Genomic DNA, 23,452 nt, shown 5'->3' on the forward strand with positions numbered 1-23,452 from the left:
ATCCCCGCCTCGCTTATTTTCCTTTTTACCAAAACTTGCGAGTCGAAACCCTCGTTATATTATCAGGCATGTTAACCGGAGAGCGGCTTCGCCGAATTATACTTGAAAAAGGAATTTTCCCTTTTATACTTTTTAGGGGCTTCTCTGTAATCTTACCCTTTTCAAAAAAAAAAAAAAAAAAAAACAGTCACAAACGCTATTTTCTCCAATCAAAAGGTAGCTTCGAACGGTAATCGGCATTTTTATAGTGAATGGACGTAACTTACGGAATCGTGATTACGATACGTTTATGCGGATTAGGGTGGTCTTTAAAAAAATCATTTTTGAATTTCGACCAGCTCACCCCCATAAATCGGCTACAAATAATTCATAAATAATTTCCTATTTTTTAACAGATTTTTATTTCAACTTAAAACCGTGTCCGCAAGAAGATAAATTTCCTCATTTAACCCTTTCGGGGAGACATTAAATATACTGAAAGGATCTCGGAGAAATTTGGTCGGAGAAGGTTCGTTGGGCTGCTGATTACGAATTTGAACTCAAAATTTGAAGATTCAATACGGTGGATCCAATATTGCGGACCAAAATCCTAAAAGTCGTTTGATATCGCCATAATGGATCCATCGTTCCAAATTTTCTAATTTCAAATTCAGATTCGTAATCAGCAACCTCAAAAACTTCCGAGCACCGAATTTTTATTGAAATCGATTGACCTTTTTTGATTTTGGTCGACCATATTGGATCCGCCATCTTACGGGCCCGGGTTAAAGTTGAAATAAGATTTTGAAAAAATTAGAGAACTATTTTTAAATTATTTGGAACCGATTTGGTGAATGAGCCAGTTGAAATTAAAAAAAAGACCTTTTTAAGGACCACCCTAATGCAGGTACATCTAAATCCGATAAGGTTTTTTACTTTCTTATTTTTTTCCATTCTAATAACGTACTTGAATAAGTTTCAATAGATACATCAAGTTTTATCAAAAAGTTGGTGCTGTTGATAAGATTCGATGACAAGTTTGTAAAGAGATGATCACACTGAGAGTAATTTTTAGTTTCGGTTACCGCTCAGTCCTTAACTGTTTTCATTTTTTACCACAACCGAAAAATATACTTCTAGGTAGAAAATGAAAATTAGTGTTACGGCTGTTACCGGAAATTTTAGTATCCGTTGCTATTCTTTCTCCTTACGATTACTGTTACTATACTTTCTTGCAACTGTTGCGAAAATTTGATGCTTGTGCAACGATAAATTGACGTTAAAGCCTTATTTAACTAAAAAAGTAGAATAAACCGAACAAACTGATTTTGCGTTGCAATTAGCAAAAAAGGATCGACGATAGCGCAAAATGGTTTTTCGTAATCCCAACAATATTTAAACAGTTCTTTTTTTAACGATACCTGTTTTACTCAATTTTTCTAGTTACTATAACAGATGAAATTTTTTTCAGTGCAAAACATAGCTAATCGTAAATATAGCGGTTATCTAGTTACTCGTTGATAGTGGAATGTTTTTCGATGAAGTTTGAGGATTCTAAATTTCAGGTACATTATTCTAAATCGATCATTTTATCGTCAATTTTTTTTTTTTTTTTACTTTCTTTTAATCCGACTCCGTAACCTTCCACATCATAATACTATTGAAGTTAGACGTTTGTTCTCAGTTATTAGCTATTATCTTTTCTCAACATAACGAAAAAACATCGTTCTCGATCTAAAATAAAATTGAGTTTCATTGCTGTAATCGGAAAATCTAGTGTACATATATCAATGTTCGTTGTTCGATTCCGGTCACTCGTACTAGGTTGCGTGTAAACTTTCCGAAATGAAATTTTTTCATTGAAGATATAGTCAGTCGGACGTCCAGAGTCAAGTTAGCGCGGAATACCTTATACATAAATGCAGGTTTTCCGGTTGGCCAGAAACTCGAGCTCGCCTTGGCAGCGAAGAGATTGGTCTTTTGGATTCCCTTACATTCATGAGGCTAGAATATACGTCGTATGTATCCACGAATAAGCGTGCATATTTCGCGACCCTTTTTATCGTTACAAGCACGCGGTACAGCTTCTAAAAATTTATGGCGAATTATTCGAACGTAGGATTTCCCGACAATGCACGCCTTTCAAAGGCTGCTGCAGTTCCGCACGCAACGTTGAATAATTACTGCAGAAAGGAGTTAACGAGGCGCGTCCAAATTTCAGATTCTACGACGCAAAGGAAACGCGAAACGGGTTACACGATTCGTAAATGCTAATGAAAAACCGCGATTTGTTGTGTCGAATGAATGACGACTCCGAGATTCATTCTGAAATCAACACGCGGAGAGATTCACAGATTTCAAATGATCGATAAACACGTCGCGATCGATTAAAAAAAAAAAAAAAAAAAATTAGCAAGACAATTCTACTAACAATTCAAAAACAAAAACTTATGCGGCAGTGATTGAAAAAATTGAAACTTCAGTGAACATTGACGAATTTGGTTTAGAAATAATTTTCCAAACACAAAGGACAACCGATAATAATCAATTTAATTTTAACACCACAAGCACACTGATCATAAAATTAACGTATTCATGTTTGTATCTGCATAGTTCATTCATAAAAAAAAAAGCTTTCTCATAAATTATATGAAAGGGTTATTATTTTCGAACAATTCACAAGTTCCAACTAAACAACTAGATAAAAAACCGACGCTGCAAAAATTTCTAGAAAACTCATTTTTGACGCTTATATTGGCGTTAAAAAGATCATAAATTATTGCAATCTCTGTATAAAGTTGTCAATATTGGGAGATCGAGTATAAATTTTATGCGAAAAGATTTTTCTCGTTACCAGGGAGTGTGCGAATAACATTCATTTCCAACAATTTCAGCATCAACCTTTAATGGCGCTTAATTAATTGGTTATCGAACTGAGAAAAGATTAATTTGACAATTTTCTCTCGACCTAATCAGGTACATCCGAGTACGTATATCTATAAAAATATATTCGCTAAACGACGAGCTTCTGCCTGTCTATAAGTAACAATCCTCATTTTTCCCCTTTTCCATTTCCCGTATTCTGTTTATTAACTGTTTTGTTTGCCTCAGCCCATCGCGATGAAAAGCAACGCTGTAATCCCAATAGCTTGGCGCATACTTTGCGTGCGGAAGTACTAAAAAGTTCAACTTTATGAACTCGTAAAAGTTTCCTATATAGTCTCCGAGAGCACCGTTTCAGGCCCCCATCTCCTTTCGCTTCGCCGATGTTGCCATCCTCTCGCAAAAACAGGCATCAATTGGATCCAACTTTGTTAAATTGCTTTTGTGTGAACTACTACATATGCTACGTGAAAAACAAACTTTCGTAAAACGTGTCAAACTCTTGAAACTATATTATTTTTTTCAACAGAGATTTTCTCCTTTCACTTTCTCAACGTGTGTATCAGGAAAGAAATGAAATCATGAATAACGACGAAAACGAGACAATTCTGCGCAACGAGTTGCGTTCCTTTATACACCGAGGGAAAGAATTTTTTGATTCAATTTTTTCAACCAAATTCTGTAATCAAATGCGGCGGACACGATTTAATACAGAACTGCATCAAACCTTTGAATGATCGTGTTGACTATCAATTTATTCAAAATAACACGACGTGAGTTTCTCGCGATGATATGAATCTTGCATCCAGAAAATGTGTGATTAAAATATCTAAAAATTTCGTTTTGTTTTGTTGCAAAAGTACGAAATCTTCTATACCAAAACAAATTGAGCTTGTTTCAATTCATGTTTTGTTGAGTCAAGAGTTCAATAATTGAAATAGATAATGAATTCTGTCGTTACAAAAATCTTTTGCATTGACTGAACCTTGGTTTTATTCTGTATATAATTCTATTGGCTCCAAATTTGACGGGTATTACACTTGTTTCAAAGCATGCGGTATTTTTTTTTTTACGTCATAAACGAATTACGCCAAACAAGCTCCGGTTGGATCGACAAAGCATTCGATCTATGTAAATTTTTTGTTGGCGAGATTCACGCGCTCATTTTATTTCAAGTGCTTAATTGTTTCTGTCAACGAACGTGCGACTCGGAGGAACAATGCATAAACTTGAAACAATTTCGGAAACACATGAAAAAGTTCACTCAAATCGATACTTGACTTGATCGCGACAAAAAAGGCTTTTGTAGAATCAAGGAATTCCCTTTACTAAATCATATTTACAAACTAAGTAAGTCGTAATTGTTGAATTCAAGTAATCGTATTTGGAATGGACTCCAACAAAAAATCAATTTTGTTGGTTAAATAATTTCTTTCCCTCTATGCATCGCTTCGCCGAAAGCAATAATTTTTTATTCACAAAACAACCGAATAAAGTAAATAATTTCAAATCAACGCGACTTCTTCCTCCCCCGTGAAACGATAAAGAATTTAAAAAAGCTCAGCCGTCGTATATTCTGTCAAGTTTACCCGTTGCCTCCAAATTTCATAGATGTGAGATAACAAGACGCGAGGCACTAAAGAGCCCGAAACCTACAGTCAGTCGGTTAATTCGCTATGTAGCCGAGCCGGTGGAAAAGTGGATGAAAAATAGAAAGAGAAAAAGAGAGAGAGAGAGAGAGAGAGAGAGAAACGAAAACGGAAGTTACGTGAATAGTGAGAGTTCTCTCCGCATAGCAGCAAGTAAACGGACTTAATCGCCGATGAACAATGCGCAGCCCCCCCCCCCCCCTTTCTTTCTCCACCACCGAGTTGCTGACCCTTTTAATACGAGGTGAAGTTACTCAACCGGTCCATAAAATGCATTAAAACGCCTGGCTCGGATAAAGTAATTGCCAGCCGCCAAGCCAGTCTTCCTTCGCCTCTGCTTCTTTGCTCCGCTTTCAGCCTTTCCCTCTCTCACTCTCTCTCTCTCTCTCTATCTCTCTTTCCTTCCGCCGTTTCACCCGGCTGTCCCGCTGGACTTCCGCTGCTTCTTTCCCCCGTATGTTAATCCACTTCCTGTACGAGGGTTGTTTGAATCCACCGCCTTTCCTTACCCGTAAATTATTATAGACGCTGGGATGTAGCCTAGGAGTGCATTGAGTTGAAAGAGTTGCTTCTCCAAACGTCGATACTTTTTTTTTTCACTTTTAACACGAGTTAATCGTACAAATTGAGTGTTTAAAAAAATATTGTACTCGTAAGCTGTCAAGATTCTATTTAAAAAAAAAAATACTTCATTCGTCGACAAAAGTTTCGGTATTATTGTTTCATTTCAAACCACTTAAATATTATTGAAAATCTGTCGTATTCTTTCGATTTCATTCTAAGATTGCTCGTTTTGCTCATAATACAATTTTATTCGAATATAATAAAACAATTTTTTATTTTTATTTAACGTATTGGAATCGTTACATGTATACTTGATTTCACCAAAAAAATGTTAAGTAATTTCAGCAACTGTTCACATTCGTTCCTCAAAATTTTGTGAAAAATGTCCGTCAGGGTGATATTTGAATTTGTCAATAAAATTAATGATACCTGAAACCAGCTATTTATGATTATTCATCCTCACTGCGCCAGCTCGAAAGAGTTTTCTTTTTTTTTTTTTTTTTTTAATCTGAACTCTTAATTCGAGCGCAAATTTTATTTACCTTCAATTTCGCAGCATCGTATTAAATTAACGTGCTTTGCCTATTCGCGTCAGTAACGTCATTGCACGTGTAATTGATTTAAATCCCCGTAATTCTAATCAGCGTGTAACATAAAGTGACTTCAATGCCGGGTAAATTTCCACCCGGTAGGTATAAAGTATATCTGCAACCTGCAGCGAGCTTTTTCGCTTTCGGTATACATTCAGCCGGTCTGCTTCGGGCTTGTTTAGGACGTTACAAAACGTGCGCACATACTACAAATACAACATCAAAGCGACGAAGGTCAAATAAATACTCACCAAAAAGAGGCAGGGCAAATAAGTTGCGTGAGGCGCGACGCTTTTCCCAGGCCGGAAACTCAGCACCACGATGTCAATACACTCTCAATTTTCGTAAAAGCATTTTCCACGAATGTTTTATTACGCCAACGTCACCCGGTTATCGACACGTAGGTACGGAAAGGTGGATTATTTACTTATTCACTGTGTTTTTACATCAATTATCGGAATTGAGGCATTCTAATTATTTTAAAAATAAGAAAAAACTGAACGTCAACGACGTTTTCCGCTCTAATGGGGGGGGGGGGGGGGGCTTCTCAAACTACGAACATTTCATTGAATGAAAAATGTATTTCGAAAACACATTTATTCCCGACTCAACGATAAAGTTAATTTTTTTTACCTCAAAAGCGGAACGAAAGTGTCACATTTTTTTTTCTAAAACGCATTTGCGGGAAATATAAGCCCAATTCGAAAGTTCCAATTTTCAGATAAATATATTGCTACCAGAGTTGAGTCGGAAATAAAGTTTTCTATGTAACTCGGGAATAAAAGTCGATTATTCCCTTGTTACATAATGTACTATGAAACATATATAAAAATGCCGACTTCACGTATCTGGATGCAAGTTGAAATACTTTTACGTTCTACGTTTTTAATGTTTTTTCTCTGTATAATCACCTAACATCAAATTGTTACACAATTCTGGTTGTAAAATATATATTTTTTTTTCCACGTTAAATTTTTTTTAATTCCGATCCGATGATCCGGAGAAAAATTTCTACATCGTAATTACAATCACAATTTGTATTATAATACAAATGATTTTGTAACGTGATAAAAACCTGTATTCATCGGGAAAAAACTAGGGGGCAACTGAAGCCAACGAAAAGTTGAAAAGTGATATCCGTGAAGGTTGCCGGCAATAACTAGGCATTTTATTAAGCACATTTCAGGGGAAAACACGACAAAAATCACTAACAAGGGCCGTGGCCAACAACACTAATAAATTATTCAACTTAATATCAAGTCGACCGTACTTTATTCCTTCTAGTTTCTCGCGGATCGCGTATAATTACGACCGATCACTTTCGCGTCCGTTTACGCACTGCTTCATTCTGGTGTGTCTGACCTCTCGACGGTCCGTTCGATCTCTTGTTTATTATTTCAACTCGTACGATCTAATCCTGAGAAGGTGTTGTTCGTTCTCACACTTTCACACACCTACACTTTGTGTACATTCTTATTCTAGGCTGCGCAATTCCATCGGCTCGTCAAACCAAAACAAGTACATATTCAGTTATAATTGATCATACTTGTACACCACGTGGTGTTCGTTTTCTCGAATTTACACCTGTCCTCGTCTCTCTCTCTCTCTCTCTCTCTCTCTCTCTCTCTCTCTCTCTCTCTCACACTCTCTTTCTCTGTCCTTAGAGCAAAACATGGCAAATTTTCATTTTTATAAATTTTGAAGATTTTTTTACATTGATAATAATTATATATAGTACTTTTCTCACAAATAATATTTAAACGAATACATAGGTTAAATAATCAGTAAATCAGTAAGAAGTTCTACATTAAACCCCGTGAGATATCTTCGAAAAGAAAATAACATTAATTTGCAATTTCAGCGAACGTGTCGCCTTTAATAACATCGATCGATCTGCACTACTGGTAACCAAAAGATATGTGATTATTAGCGAAACCATTGAAACATTTAAAATGGAAAAACTTCATCGAAATATATAAAATTAAAGTGAGAGAGTGTTTAACGATGCAAGTAAAAGAGAGATAATTTACATGGACAGATTAAAACAAGAAAGACGATTTATTTATCCAATTTTTAACTAAAAAAAAGACGATTTACAGTTATAATTTTACCTTATACTCTTTTTGACCGATAATTTATGAATTATATGAGTGAATGTTTGAATGGACGAATGAATAATATAATATATTTTTCGGCTATTGCCATAAATTTGTATAGGAAAAAATAAAAGGAATCTTTCCAATTTTCACATTCTATAACATAACTTTATTTTTTTAATTTATTTTTAAAGATTTCGATCTACACGTACAACGTAATACGATAAATAATTTTTTCACCGTCGAAATCGATGTCTGTAAATTGTAGTAAATGTAAAAACGAAAAATTAGACGCTCGGTGAGGCGCGAAGAGACGATAAGTAGTACGAGCTGTTATTGGTCAGACGTAAGCAACGCGAGGCGTCCGTCATTTTCGCTCAGTCGGTAAATCGCCAGGCGATGTGATCGATCTTATGGCGTGTCGCGAAACGAAAGTAACGCAGCTTATTTCCCGATTAACCACATTTTCAAACAGAGCAATTTTATTCTGTAGTTTCAGCGTCAATTCACAGGTTATAATTTCCAGTAGATATTTATGCGGAGAAACGTATGCATAATGCTCTTGACTTCACTTGTAGGAGTTGGTTTAAAATTTTAGGATTATGAAAAAAATTAAATCTCTGACCGGAATTAAAACTGCAGGGTATTTATTCATCAATAATTTCGATATTCGAATACCAATCACTTTAATTATTGCACACACTTGCTCGATTATTGTTACGTTTTTATAATCCGGTGCATTAAATCATACACGTGATTTATTCATAACTGTTATGTCCAGTCCGTTACTAGATTTCGATAAATTTGTACATTCGGAACGATTTGGAAGATTGACAAATTTTGTGAATCAATTTTATTCACTAATGAATTTCATCTTTAATATGTTTATCGTTGCAAATTTTACGAAAAAAGTAACATGAATTTTTCATTACTTTCACGAGAATCCTGAAAATTACATTAAAATCCTTCGAAAGATTATTAAAAAAAAAAAAAAAAAATACAAACCGTATTTCGGGGCGCAAAAATCGTGAATATTCATCACCGGATTACTGTAAAAATTTCACATTCTGTAGGTAATTTTTCAAATTACAGAACAATTTCCAATTACTCCACCAATAGCAATCAAAATTTGCATAAGGATTGCATTGGCAAGAAAAAAAACAGCAACAACAAAAATTAAAAACATCGTTTAATTTTGTTTTATTTTTTTTTTTTTTTTTATCGAGAATCGTGTTCTCCAGTTACATTGAAATCTGAAAATATTCCGCGGCGCGTCGTTTAGAAAATATTCGATAAGAGACAAGGCTCGACGTATCCGCCGTTGAAAAATCGTCGGATTAAACCTGTCCAAAAGTGGTTCTTCAAAACGACCCCTTCATTTCAAACGTGTCAGGGTGTAAATTCGTCGCGGGTTATTTAATGGTTCAAATTTAAATTGTCCCGCGTAAAATAATAACGCAAGGAAGTCTCGCGAGCTTACGCGAGTGTGTGTTCTGTGTATTCGGGGGTGTGAGAATGCCCGTGGGACTCTGAGGGATGAACGGCGGCCCGAGAGGGGGGGGGGGGGGGAAGGGGTGAAGGGAAAAGGATGGCAAGGGAGGAGGAAAACAATCGAGCGAGGAATGCAGATGAGCGCAACCGTTAGGAATAGCTGTTAATGCGAGTGCTTCTGGCAGAATGAGACGGAACGAAAAGAGGTTTTAGCGCAAGGACGAGGGCGGAGAGGCGTCGGGGGCGGGGGGGGGGGGGGGGGAGGAGGAAGAGGGTGGAGGGATAAAGATGAGGCGGAAGACGGGGTTAACGCGAGACGAGGGGAGGGAGGGGAGGATTTATTCTCGGGGCGGAATATATGCATGAAAGAGTCGTATGGGCTACGCGAGCCGCGTGAAATAAGAATACCAATTAGGGGCACAAATAGAATCACCATCTTCCTTCCTTCCTCCTCCTCCTCCTCCTCAGTCGCGGTGAGAAAAAGAGCCGCTTCGTTCCGATGGGAAAATCCAGCGCCGTTGCTCCCTTTACTTCGCCGACTCTTAAACGAACGAATTATGTATGGATGTGGGTATTATAAAAAGGAGAAAAATTTATGTACGTATATTTTGCATTACGTATTCGTTATTCTCCCACCGAGCTGTTGAGACAAAAAAAAAAAAATGAAACAGAAAAAAGAAAACCTCACCTTACCAACGAGAAAATTTCATTTGTACATTGCAGAATTTTAATACGAGAGACAATTTTATCGTGGCGCGGTGTTGGTTGTTGGATTATTTATTGAAATTGAACCGATCGAACGATGAGAGTCTGAACAATGGGTGAAAATCAGATGTTTTTGGCTTTTAAAAATCTTGATTATAGATGTTTGAAATAGTATTTATTTATTTGTTTTCAAACCAGTCCTATCACTATTGGAAATGATTTTTCGCATTTTCTGTAGACATATTCGTCGAAAGTTTCTCTCTTCATAGCGATTGAGTTACTTATTCAATGCGAGGATATTCTTAGAAGAATTAGGTCAAATGAAATTTGAATAATCCGAAGAGTACGTTTACTGAAAGTAGAAGATAATGGAATAAGTGGGTATAATAATTGGGAGAAAATTTCTGAGCTCCAAACTGTGAAACTTATCAATTATTATTGCAACAAAATTGCAGATTTGATTCGAGGCAGAAGTAATGGAATAATTTTGGAAACTTTGTGATATTATTGTGTGAACGTGAAAACACTTGCGGAAAATATTCATTCGAAATAAGCCAGAAAAGGAGGAGAAAATATTCCCTTAAAGCGGGATTACATTTCGTGTATAAAAGTGCGTGATTTAAATCAAGACTGTCAAAGTTTTGATCGCAATTACAGACCGATTTCAGTTGAAAGGATCAAAGGTATATTACGCGGCAACACGCGGCCGACGTCATTTCAAGCTGGAAAAGAGGAGGAAAGTAAGAAAAAAGGTGTAGAAGAGATCTCAATCTTTTGGAAAGACACTTGACACGCGCTCGGGCGGACTTTCGTCTCTGAGAAGAAAAGGGAAAAGTTTATATCAAAGTTGAGGGAAAAATAAAGCGATAAGAAATAAGGAAATGTGTGACACGAACGTCAGGTGCACGTAAAGTTTGATGAGTTAGCGCGTATTATATATGTATAATAATATACGGAATACGTATACATATATATATATATATAAGCAGGCAAAGCGAGTTGATAACGAAGTATTCTCGAGTTATTATTTGCTTTATTCACGAAATTGTTGGACCAATCTCCGGAAAGTTATACGTACCGGTAAACTTCGGTCTAAACGTATATGGTATATATATACATATATATATATATATATATGTATGTGCGAGGATAACTTGAGGATTTTATCCCTCCAAGGGGGAAGGAAATATATGACTGTGCGTAGCTGATTGTTAAATAAACGCGTGTGTGTGTGAATAAAATTTGCAAACCATTTAGCGTACGTGCAGGAATTGTGTTCACTGCATTGGCATAAAATAGCATAGATAATTCATATGGTGAGGTATGACGAGAGAAGAGGGGGAAATATTATCACGCTATTTCTGTTGCAAAATTCATTCTTTGTTCTCGATGTTTCCTCCGAAGTTATGTTTGGTTTTACGTTTTCCGATGTCCGTTGTCGCCGGTTTTCATTCTTCAACGTCTGGGAGGTGAAAATTTGAGAATAATGTACGCTGAGAAAAATTACATTTGCTACAGTAACTAGAAAAATTTAGTAAAACAGATACCGTTGAAAAAACTGTTCGAATATTGTTGGGATTAGAGAAAACGAGGTACTCGTAACCATTTTGCTCCATTGTCGATTCTTTTTTGGTATTTGCAACGCAAAATCAGTTTGTGAGGTTTATTTTCGCAACAGTTGCAAGAAAATATAGCAACAGCGATCGTAATGAGAAAGAATAGTAACGGATACTAGAAAACTAATTTTCACTCTCTACCTAGAACTATATTTTTCGATCATGGTAAAAAATGAAAATAGTCGAGGACTGAGGGGTAAACGGTACTAAAAATTTCTCTCAGTGTAGCGAGAAGGAAAGAAGGAGAGAGACAAGACGTCGTTCCTTTTCTCTTGTCTTGGAGAATACGCCACGCGGTTACTTCTCCGGTTTAAACTCGTAACTCATACAACTCGCGGACAGAATTCTCGTAACCGATGGGATCGTTACGGGTCTTATGCGAATTCGCTCAGCCGGCATTCTCGGGGCGAATATCTCGGGGTGACAATAGATCGTCATTTTAGTCAAATAAATGTCCGACTTGGGGCGTAAAACCTGTAACGATCCCTTCGCCCGGCACCTTGTGCACCGAATTTATGTCCTCGCCTATTGGTTCCCAGCTATGTTAACGCCTCTGTTTATCTCCGAACTACTGGAGGAAATCGTCCGTTGGGGGTGATCATATTTTTTCTCGGAATTCCGCGCTATCGCGTTTAAGCCAATTTTGTACAACCCGGTTGGCCGAAGAGGGTTTTCTAATTTTATTCCTAGCTTTGATGATAAATGTTGTTCGTCTCCGCGTGGTAGAAAATTTTTACTAGAGATAAAAGGACCGAAAATATAATGACAAAAATCTGTCAATTATTTTGGATCAGCTATTTGAAACGCAGAAATTTCCTCACGGACCAGACGGCAATTCCTTGAAAGTCTTCAAGTCCACATTTTGCTGCATGAAATTACCGATCCACTCGTCACTGACACTTTAAAACGATCGCACGCCATTTTTGTTTTTTTGTTTTTTTGTTCCATCAGACTCAAGTTTATATTAACGTAAGAATAATCTACAAGTTTTTGCAATATTTATGCGCCATTACGGATTTGGTGTACATTGAATTGTAGATGCATTAAACAGATTCGTGTTCACGGCCTCTAATCTTTCGACAAGTCCAACGACACTTTGACTTTCATTCGAAGCTTTCACAAGCCTGAGCTGTCAGAATGCAAGCTCAGGACGAAAGGGGATCCGTGTAGGTACTTTTGACGCTTCTTTGTAAAGACAACCTCTCTTAGACGGCGACGTGTTCCGACAATACGGGTGAATTTTCGTAATATATTTATAACGCGGTATGGAAAGTATAATGGTTGTACGACAGGTTGTCGATAGAATCCGTCGACGTTTTGATACATTGCCGCGGCATCATTGCCTATTATATATTATATATTACCCAAGAGTTACCGTCCCGCGCGCATACGCATTATACAGGCGATGGATATACTTATCGATAATAATACGAAGCCCAAGCGAGAGGGGTGAGGGTGACTTTGCAAACATCCATACCCTGCGCCCTCGTCCATTCGGATCGACGTTTCGGATACACTTACCACCATGGTGGTATGATATACATGATACATAGCTACTGTAACGTCGCCGATGGTTCATCTGTTTTCGATCAACGGCATAATGCATATCACTCTCGCTAATTGCGATTACACTTTAGATACCTTATCTCCCCCTGCAGTTTCTCCGTGGAAAAAATTCGATCAGACGAAACAACGCAACTCGTTACAACGTCGATCGTCGAATGCTGACGACTCGTAAAAGCACACGTATCCATTTCGGTGGGTTTGGAAACGGTACCGATAATTGAAATTCAATTGGCTCCACGTCGATTGGACATCATCGTCGTACAACGTACATATTGGGTCCTAAATCGCACCTGGGTTTCTTGTTCAACACCGCTGAAGATCGAGGATCGCGCTACCGAGGTACGGTTATTCTGACATAATATTTGACGGACCATGAACAAGTATGAAGACTTTTCCACGTTTATCTGCCTCCCTGATCACCCTCTTTATCTTCTTTTCAACATTGATCCAGCTATCCGTACGCATGGATTCGCGTATACGGGGTTTTCTCAGACACTTAAATCAGACCCAAAGCCCCCGAGCATATTGCGGGAGGTATGAAGTGTTAATTATTGAACCTGATCAACCCTGCCGCGGGAGAATCAATTCCCAATATCCCTAACACCAATACGCACAAGTGTAATTTGCACTTCAGCTCGAGGCAAAGGTTCATTGAAAACGATCAGGGACACGTAGATACGCCCGCTTACACGTGCAAGGTGAGTTTAGGTTGGGCCGAGGGTGAGAGTGCTCACTTTCAATTAGGGGGAGGAACCATCCGACTTGCTAAATTACTGCCTCGTTATGCGATATTTACAACAGTACGATCGTATATCATATACGTCTTGATTACGTGTAGTTGTACATTCGAAGATGAAGTATCGGGTGGAGAACTTATGACATTTACGATGAAACTATTGGAGTACCGGTTCTGGTCGAGAGATTGGACTTGAACTTATTCGCCAACACTCAAAATTTCACCGCTTCGAGTGGTTTTAGAATTTACTTGGAGTACTGACAAAGTTCCCGCAACTCCATCTTGCCGATGACTCGGGCAAAGACAAGAAGAATATCGCAGAATTTTTCGAAGCTTCTACGAGAATACGGTAAAAATCATTGCTCAGCGACGAAACTTGAGTGTTGATTAGAAGTTCTCTTCGTCAACTTTTCACCAACTGTATTCAACGCTTCTTTTAGAACATGAAGTGCTCTTGAAGATTGTCAGAATGATTGCTCAACGACGAAACTTAAATGTAATATGTGAGCTCTTCCCATCAACTTTTCTCAAACTTTATTCGAAGCTCCTTTGCGTATATGAAGTGCTTTCGAATACAGTAAAAATCATCATTAAGCGACGAAACTTGAATGCTGATTAAAAGTTCCCTTCGACAACGTTACTCCAACTGTATTCGACGTGTCTGCGAGATCATAAAGTGCTCTTGAAGTTTGTCAGGATCATCATTCAACAACGAAACCTCCATGCGGTTTAGAAGTTTCTATCGTTGACTTTTCTCGAACCGAATCATCCAAGAATATCATCCAGAAACTCTGATGACCAAGCCGTTCACCTACCACCAAGTACAGACGTAGAACGAGGATCGGGTGCTCGGCATGTGGTTCCCAGTGTCGGGAAGCGTTCCGAAGTATTGCGTATAAACCGCGAGGGTCGGACACCGGCGCCAGGGAGTTTCATATTGTAGTTAACGGGGAAATTCGTGCACATGTACGTACGTACACCTTGTACGTGCACGCATTATACCTACGGGAAATTCATACGGTGGGCGAAAGTTTGAAGTTACGAGAAGGCACGACCCGCACGAGGCTCGGCAGGAGAACTATAACGTCGTGGCGCCGAGGCCACATCCACGTTTAGCTTGGGCACACAATGTGTCATAACCTAGCCAAAGCGGGGGCGTTTATTTGCCAAGTTACACGCGATATTAAGCTACGGCGCTACGGGTTCCCCTATTCTGACCCCCTCCCCCCCCCCCTCCCCCCCACCCCGGCTCACGCCCACCAGAACTTCCATCTTATTTGCAATTAGGAAACATCTCCCGTGCCGTTTTCATTAACACGATACCTACCTGCTTCTGCTCCTGATGATAATACCAATGCCGATGTCACTGGTGTGCCAACTATCGCAACCAGCGGCGTATGTCGCTACTTCCTCTCCATCAATTCAGACTTCCTTGAATACCAATCGATTTAAACTTGTGAAACGAAGCTTGGAGAAAGAAACAGTCGTTCGAAAAACCTTTTAGTAGGTCATAGAAATTAATTTGAGTGGAGAAATGAAGGAAATACGACAGATATAATTTCAATTATTGGAGGAAAGGTTTATTAACTAATACGTCCATTATTTAACTCTTTTGTTTTTGATCCTATTCTAATTTTTTTCTCAACTCTCTTTGCTCGCTGAACAGATTCGAAAAAATTATGTAAAGAAAATTTGAGAAATATTTGATTATACAACGTTATTGTTGAAGAGCATCCGATGAACTCGACTTATACAAATCTAATCTAATAGAAGACTATTTCTAATAAAAATAAAATTCAGACAACCTCTGAAGTTATTACCCATCGTGAACAAAATGAGTCTAAAAATACTAGAATTGGCTAAAAACAACACCAGAGCTTAATCATTTTGGATGTTATAATTGCGAGACTTTTTTCGCCGATTATTTACATCTCAGCTTGTCATACTCAAATTAACTCGTGTTCATTTCTATCACCCAGTAAAGATGTCGATTCATTAATTTTGACCATCATTGGCGGCAAAAAGACGGCTGGAGATTTTTTGAACTGTTTTTTCTCATTTCGCAACTTTTGATTCCGATTCGTTCCTTAACGCATTCTCGGAAAACACAGGAGCTTCAAAAACTGCAGGGTGAAAATATCAATGCGAATTACTTTATCACAGTTCCTGACACTACATCGTTGTAACTTTCAAATGCGTAGTACAAGTGTAAAGATAAACTGCAGCAAACGGTTTTGATTGCAGTGAACGCTTGACGCTTTCATCACAGCATTAAACGAACCGTTTTAATTGTCAAAGTTGGAACGAGGTATGTCGTTGAGTGTCACAATCACTCCGGGAAAACTACTCGATGGCACTAGATTTACCGAGTTACCTCAATCCGAGGTTCAGTAATGATCACTCGGTCTTTCGAAGGCGAAAACGAGCAATTTCGGATAAGCCATCAACCAGTTTTCCGACACGCCGATTTTTCTGCTCGATTTACTGCAGAAATGCTCAGAGTCGCTAAAACCGACGGACCGATTCACCACCGAGAAAAGTTGTACTTACAAAAATTGTGATCCAGCAACCTTAAACAGTTTTTCTTTTCCTGATAACTTGTTTGAAGTTATACTTAGTACAAAATTCATGATACGCGCATTGATTTTACATGTAGTTAACTAAAAATTTGGAAAGACAGACTGTTGATTGAACGCTTATATCATTTGCATTTGCGATAACAATGAACAGATCAAATCCGAATATGATACTCGACTCCTTGATCCTGATTCCATTTTTTCAATTGCGAAAAAAGGAGCCCTTATGTGGGCATGATTGCCTTTCATGTTGGATATGAAAGTAGAAACGGATATGGAGCTTGAGTCAGATCATGGCGAGGACAAAAATTGATCCGAAGGACCCCACGGAATCTTTATGGAAATTGGCTTCCGGTAGAATTTCCTGGATTTTCAGTATGTTATAGAACACAAATCCCAAATATCAGTAGTTTCCGTGATTTTTTGACACCTATGGATTTCGTGATTTTCACGAACTATAAAGCTCTAAAGGGACTTGAAATCGAACGAATCACTCAAAAAACTACACGGTCGATTATCAAAGACGGGCAGGAAGCTGCGACTGATTCCATCAATGCATCGATCCCATCCATGGACTCGCTGGTTTACTAACGAGACACTCCGACTCTTGCAATAATCGACTTGTCCCATTTTTGTTACGCGTGTGCGGAGTCTCTGCGAATCAGCCGTGCGATTTTGGTGTGACATATTTAATTTCAAGTCCCTCCTGAAGTTTTGTAATTGGTAAAAATCGCGTAATCCCATATATATGAAAAAATATTGGAAACTACCGACTTTTGGAACTTGTGTCCGTGAGAATTTTTCAACGGGAGGATGTGTAGCGCATCATGCACTAAATCCAGCAAATTCTACCGCAAGGCTATTTCCATAAGGATTCTGCGAGTCCTTTTCGCACGTATTTCGTCAATTAGCATAGTCGCCAGGTGACATTCAAACCATGTTGGGGACTGGGAAGCCTCAACAAACAAGCCACCGCTAGGCACTCAACCACCGTGTAACCGCACGCCAGCTCGTCATTACGCATGCTTGAAACCAGGAAACCTGCGAGATCTAGGATATATTGCAATTACTATTTCGATGCTTCGCGTGGTCGACATCAGAAGCCCCTAAAGCCAAGTGGGAACCAGAACGGCAATCTGTTCGTAATTTGCACCATGCTCGACGTCGATCGTTGGTTCTCGTTTACTTTCCTTTCACAGCATATATTAATAACGTGTAAAGAATCGTGAATAGCCTTACATTAGAATGATCTTTGGATGTAAAAGAGTCTGTTTTACGAGCTTTAAATCATTTGACCAATAGTTTTGTTCGAACTATAGAAACAGAGAGACAATGTGGTCTAACGCACTTCAAATCCAGGCATCGATTCCCAAGCTCATCCGTATTGAATTAGACACTCGGCGAAAGCTTGCGTTGTAAGATTTTGTGCCGATGCTTTTGTTTGGTTTACAGTTTTCAGGAGACACTTTGCAAGGAGCATATGATAAGTTGTGTTTTGAATATCAACTTTCTTCGAATCAAAACCTTTGCACCTACGTTCATCTTTTCATCACTACCTACATCGATACAGTTAACATACACCAACAATATTGTACGATAAAAGTAAACGGTCAATTCCGAAAAATTATTCCTCAACTAAAAATCAAGCACAGATCTTGATTGGGTGACGAATCATGTGCAAACAACTCTAAAAAGCTTGGAAGCCTTCGGTGACTACGATGAAACGTGACCGAGGTGAATTTTCCCGCGGTACGATGTACGATTGTCGAAAACTTCTAGCACTAGAAATTCATGGTTAGCGAACCTATTATTTCTGCATTAATTATTCAAAGCGTAGAGCGATCTCTACACGCCTGGATAACCAAAGTCCCACGAGGTGTCCGTGCAGCACGCTGATTAATTTCCATAGTGATCCGAAATTTGCAAGGACCAATGACGCATTTATGTATGCTCCGGATATTGCATGGAAACTCAATTACAGCATTGCATGTACGATAATCACCGCGGTATGATATTGTAAAATATTTACACGAGGGGTTTCAACCCGTCTCTCGCATCGCGTAGGATATTCATGATTTACGCGAAGAGTGCCCGACGCAACGGGACCATTATCGCACACGCTTAAGAGTGGAAAAATGCGAAGATAAGGCAGTCGCGTGTTACCTTGGGGGTAAAATTTAATTAAAAATAAACACACATTCGCCCGATTCATTGCTAATTAAATTTCTGTCCACCATTGCACCCCGCGAATGCGGGAATTATATCCTTTTGGAAGGTTGTAGGTGTGCTATGCGCGGGTTTGTGGAAGGTGGTAGGTGCCGGGCTACACTCTGGTACCGAAGAACCGGCACCTTTCGGTCATGTATATGGGACATTCCACGCCAATTCGACCCTTGACCTCTTACATTTGGCGCGCGATTTTTTCTATCATTTTTCTCACTGTGGAAGGTACTCTGGTTTTTTGTATGCTTTGTTTCGAGTCAATTTGAATTTTCTACAATTTTCAGAAACAATTTATCGACCGACCAAAATTAAAAATTTGACACAATTCTGATAAATCCCGTGTCAGATATCAAAATTTTCAAGCTTGGACCCGGAGTGGGCCGATTTTCCCTTCTTACTGATTTCGAGCTTTTTACGAGAAAAAAAACGTTAAAAAAATTAGAAGCGAAAGTCATTTTACTACGGATAGTTGCTGAAACATTTTTATATGTCACATTGGATATTTGAAATTTTTTTCAGATTTATCGCAAGATATTTTTTTCTTCTTTATTTTGCCAATAAAAAAAAGTGCAAATAGTAAAATGGTTCCGGAAAAATCTGAAAATTTTTTTAAAAAATCCCATGTGATATATAAACATGTTTCAGCAGCCATCCATAGTAAAATGACCTCCACTTCTAATTTTCTTAACGTTTTTTTTTTTCCAGAAAAAGCTTGAAAAAAGTAAGAAGGGAAAATCGGGTAAAACCCAGGTCGAATTGGCGTGGAATGCCCCATGTATGTTTAGGGCAGCGGCACCCTCGCCACCCTTTTTAAGCTGCGTATAAACCGTATCCCGTTTCCCTCGGCTTGTCGCGGAGCTTCTGTAACCGTTTTTCCTTTCATTACCAAGCGCCAAACATCCCCATTAATGATCGCTGTAACAGGGACGCGTAATGATTGTTTTTCCAGTCCCACCGCCTGGCGATGAGGTCAACCGGCAGTTGACGAGTTCTTAAACATTTGCTCTTGTCAAACTCGGAACGCATTGTTGTGAGACGGGTTGGGTCTGACTATCAGATGTGCGTAAGTGAGTACGAAAACGCCGACTCGCGACACAATTTGGTTGCAAAGAAAATGTTAAGTAGAAAATTTATTTGATATAATGTCGTCGAAGCAATGGACGATATTAAGGGCTTGTTAATTAATTTGATTCGAATTTTGAATTAAACTCAAAGACGAAACGTTTGGTCGAAATGAATGGATTTGAACAACGCAAGAAAAGTTAATTCAGAATTTATGCTTCGAAATAAAAGTCAAATGTAGTTATTTTGAAACGTATTATTTTACAAAAAGACAAACTTTGCAATTGTCAATATGAAATTATTTTATTCATTATCAAGAAATTTTTAAATAAGATGTCAAGATTTGGAACTTCTATTGTAAAACGATTTTAAGTAAGAATATAAAGTGTCTCGTAGAGATGATTAACTGCTGCAGAAATAGATCTTTTATAACCGATAAGCTAGAAGGATCTTTTTGAATTGACTGATTCTGGTCAAGCAAGAATGTTCTTTTTGGAGTACGTTTTGTGATTTGATGAACAAATCGAACTCTCTAATTGGCTGTTCCCAATTTCAAGGAATTTAGACCGACGATGAAATTACATGAGTGTAAAAGAAATATTTCGGGTCTTCTCATTAGCGCTTTTTATTCGAAATATTTTCGATCATTTCATTTATTCCATTGAAAACATTTATTCACAGACACCAAGAGAAAAAAAAAAAAAAAATCATCCGTTTTCCGTCAAAATCCTCTCCAGCGCACGTTTGCGTGTAAGCCTGTTTAAGATTATTAAACAATTTAACCCAAGGTTATAAAATAAGCAAACCATTGCAAAGAAAAAATAAAATAGCTCAATTTCCTGAAGGAAGATTACAAAGAATAACGCGTACGAGGGTTTGGCGTAAAAATATGAGAACGACTATTAAGATGTATAAAATATAACGATAAACGATACGTATATCGATCCATTCATCCGGCATGCAGCTTGGAATGATTCGTTGAAATTCTGTACCTTTTATTAATTTCAGTAGGAAATAGTCGTACGTTGAGTATTTGTCAAATTGTTATTTACATTTGCGAGTTACGAAGATCTCATTAAAAATCGTAAGAATTTTTTACCTGTGACTTGAGCGTTGCTCAAGAGGCGTGATATTCAAATATCGATAAGACTTGAAATTTTTGACAAGGGTATAAAAATTGCTTCGTCATAATTATCTCACGTCTTACTTGTACATTCTAGCGAACAGAATTTGCACGTAAATGTAAGCTGAGAAGAATGATTAGCCACTTGTAGCTTTGACTTTCGTGTCTCGCCGAACGCAATCTTGAATTGAAGTGAGTATACAGTCGTTGTGATTAAACCGATCGCTGATTCGAAAGTTCCAAATTACAATACCGATAATTTTTCATTAATATTACGTAGGAATAAATTTTAATAACGTCCACGAGTATGATTTTCATAATTTGCTTAATCCTCATAAACGATTTACGAACCGAAGATACAAATTCGTATCACCTGACGTTACAGTCGTTCGGTATCAGTTCCGATTTAATACTGCAATGTACGTCGCTGAATTCAAACCGGTGAAAAAAAAAAAAAAAAATAAGGTTAGCGTGGATGAAAGGAGAAAGAATTTGAGCACGAAAAAAAAAAATTATAATAATAATAAAGCAGATATTCGAAACCTTGTTTCTTTAACAATCAGATGGAAAACTTTAGTAAAGTAAAACCCCGGGGATGCCTATAATTTTTTTTTAACGAGAAGAAAGCACTATTTCTTTCGTATATACACCGTCTTCTTTTTCAATCCCAATTCCATCCACAATATGGAAAAGGTGTGCGTTGTTATTGCGACCCCGTTGGCGTTCCGTCGCATAAGATTGCAGAATGAACAAAATACTTGAAATAACTCGAGGAGTGCGAAAACGAAATCCGAAAGAAATCGCCTTATTAGTTTCACCGTCGCTTTCAACGTCGTGGAGTAACAAACGATAATACGAAAACGAAATTCAATTGCGATCAGGATCGGAAGAACAATTCCTCAGCAATTTCCTTACGGTAGCTTCCATACGAAAAATCGTTTCACTAACGAATACTCTTTAGCACGTTTAACGAAGCGTGCGGTTGGCTTCCGTTGACTTATTCACGAACACGAAAATTTTGAACAAAATCCAAGTTATTTCAAAGCGCCGATTAGCTCGACAAGATTTCAAGTGAACTCGAAATGACAAACTTCAATTATGCTTAAAGTATATTGCAAATGATTTCACACGATGTCCAGTGAATTTCAATTGTCTTGAAATAATTTCACGTGGCGTCACAAGTCCAGAGTTTCAGGTAAAAAATGAAAGTTTGTACCGTTTGATGCACGTTTCGTTGGTGAAGAGATAAACTCCAGTCACCAGTGAAGTGTCGCCATGTGCAAGGATCATAAAACTTGAGCATTTCCAACTTCACGTATTCCCCGCGTCTTTAAATACCAACGTAAAAAGTGAACTCACAACTTCCGTGCAGTTTTTTTTTTTTTTTTTTTATCACCAGTGTAAAACACGACCTGAGCTATGCTCGGTGCACTAAATAAAAGCTCGTGTCACGACGTGCTTACAAGGCGAGCCACGCGAGCTTTCAGCCTGCATATCGGCCAAGGAAGAGTCAAGACTTTGCACGGTGATCCGCAGCTCGATCAGACGTGGAATAATTGAAGCTTCGCGGTGTGTACTTTCCACTAATTCAACCGGCTTCAACTGCCTTTTGCACCTTGGCACTTCAACCCCCCCCCCCCCCCCCCCCCTCCCTCCTTTTTCCGTCCCTGTAATTCCGACCTTCGTGCGTGTCCGCAGACCCTTGAATTTCTCCACTCGTATACAAGCGCCGCACATAAACGTGCATATTACATTTACTCGTTACTCTAGCTACGTGTAACGAGCTTTCGTGCTCGGATGGATGGACGGATTCGGAGTGGAGAAAACAAAACGACGAGAACGACAACAAAAAAAAAAAAAAAAACAACAACCGGGCATATAACGTAGTTTTCTCCGACCCGTGCGGATTGAATACGACGACGTCAAATGGCCGCTTTCGCACGGAACTTATTTATTATTTAAAATCTAGGCTCCCGCCAAGCCACTTTCTTCCGCTCAACTTCCCCGCTCCGGGATCAATCCTCACCTTCTCTCTAAGCTCTTCGCTCTATCCATTTTACACACACTAAGTACGAACCTGTGCCCGCTAATGTGCAAAAATGGGTAGCTAGTGGAGGATCGTACTTTCACTCAGCTCTCTCTTTCTCTCTCTATTTTTTTCTTAATATTTCCACAATTCATCTGCACTGTTAAAAGATAGTAAAAGCAAACTTTTCACGAAATGCAAAAAAAGCATATTTGTATACGAAACTCGGCGCAGATTTGATATCTTAAACTGCGCATGCGCAAGTTTTGGGGGATTTTCAAGCAGGCTGGCCAACCCAAACCTCCAGCTGTCAAACGGATACTAGAAGAGGTTATGTGACTGATACAAATTCATTCATGTTATACGGATCGCAGATAATCGATGTAACGCTTCGGGAAGTTGTTGAAAGCTTCTATTGTATTGACCGATTGATGACACGTTTCGATCAAGTTGGATCACCTGTCGAGTGGACGAAAATATTTTCACGGTACGGTCTAGCTGACCAATAGAATTGGACTACTTTGCGCATGCGCAATCGGTGACTCAGCTTGCTTGGTTCGACCGTTT

General features: G+C 38.5%; 1 protein-coding gene across 1 annotated transcript in view; it reads right to left on the bottom strand.

The window, feature by feature from the left end:
- LOC124179772 (disintegrin and metalloproteinase domain-containing protein 10-like) overlaps positions 1-22,606 on the bottom strand; it is a 200,365-nt gene extending 177,759 nt beyond the window's left edge. Inside the window, exons 1-2 of the mRNA XM_046564499.1 lie at positions 22,595-22,606; positions 22,076-22,109 (exon numbers count right to left, since the gene is read on the bottom strand). Of these exons, the coding sequence (XP_046420455.1) occupies positions 22,076-22,109; positions 22,595-22,606 (46 nt within the window). The remainder of the gene's footprint in view (positions 1-22,075; positions 22,110-22,594) is intronic.
- Positions 22,607-23,452: the final 846 nt, after the last annotated feature.

The sequence above is a fragment of the Neodiprion fabricii genome, chromosome 4 (genome assembly GCF_021155785.1).
Source record: "Neodiprion fabricii isolate iyNeoFabr1 chromosome 4, iyNeoFabr1.1, whole genome shotgun sequence".
In the NCBI taxonomy this organism is placed as follows: Eukaryota; Metazoa; Arthropoda; class Insecta; order Hymenoptera; family Diprionidae; genus Neodiprion; species Neodiprion fabricii.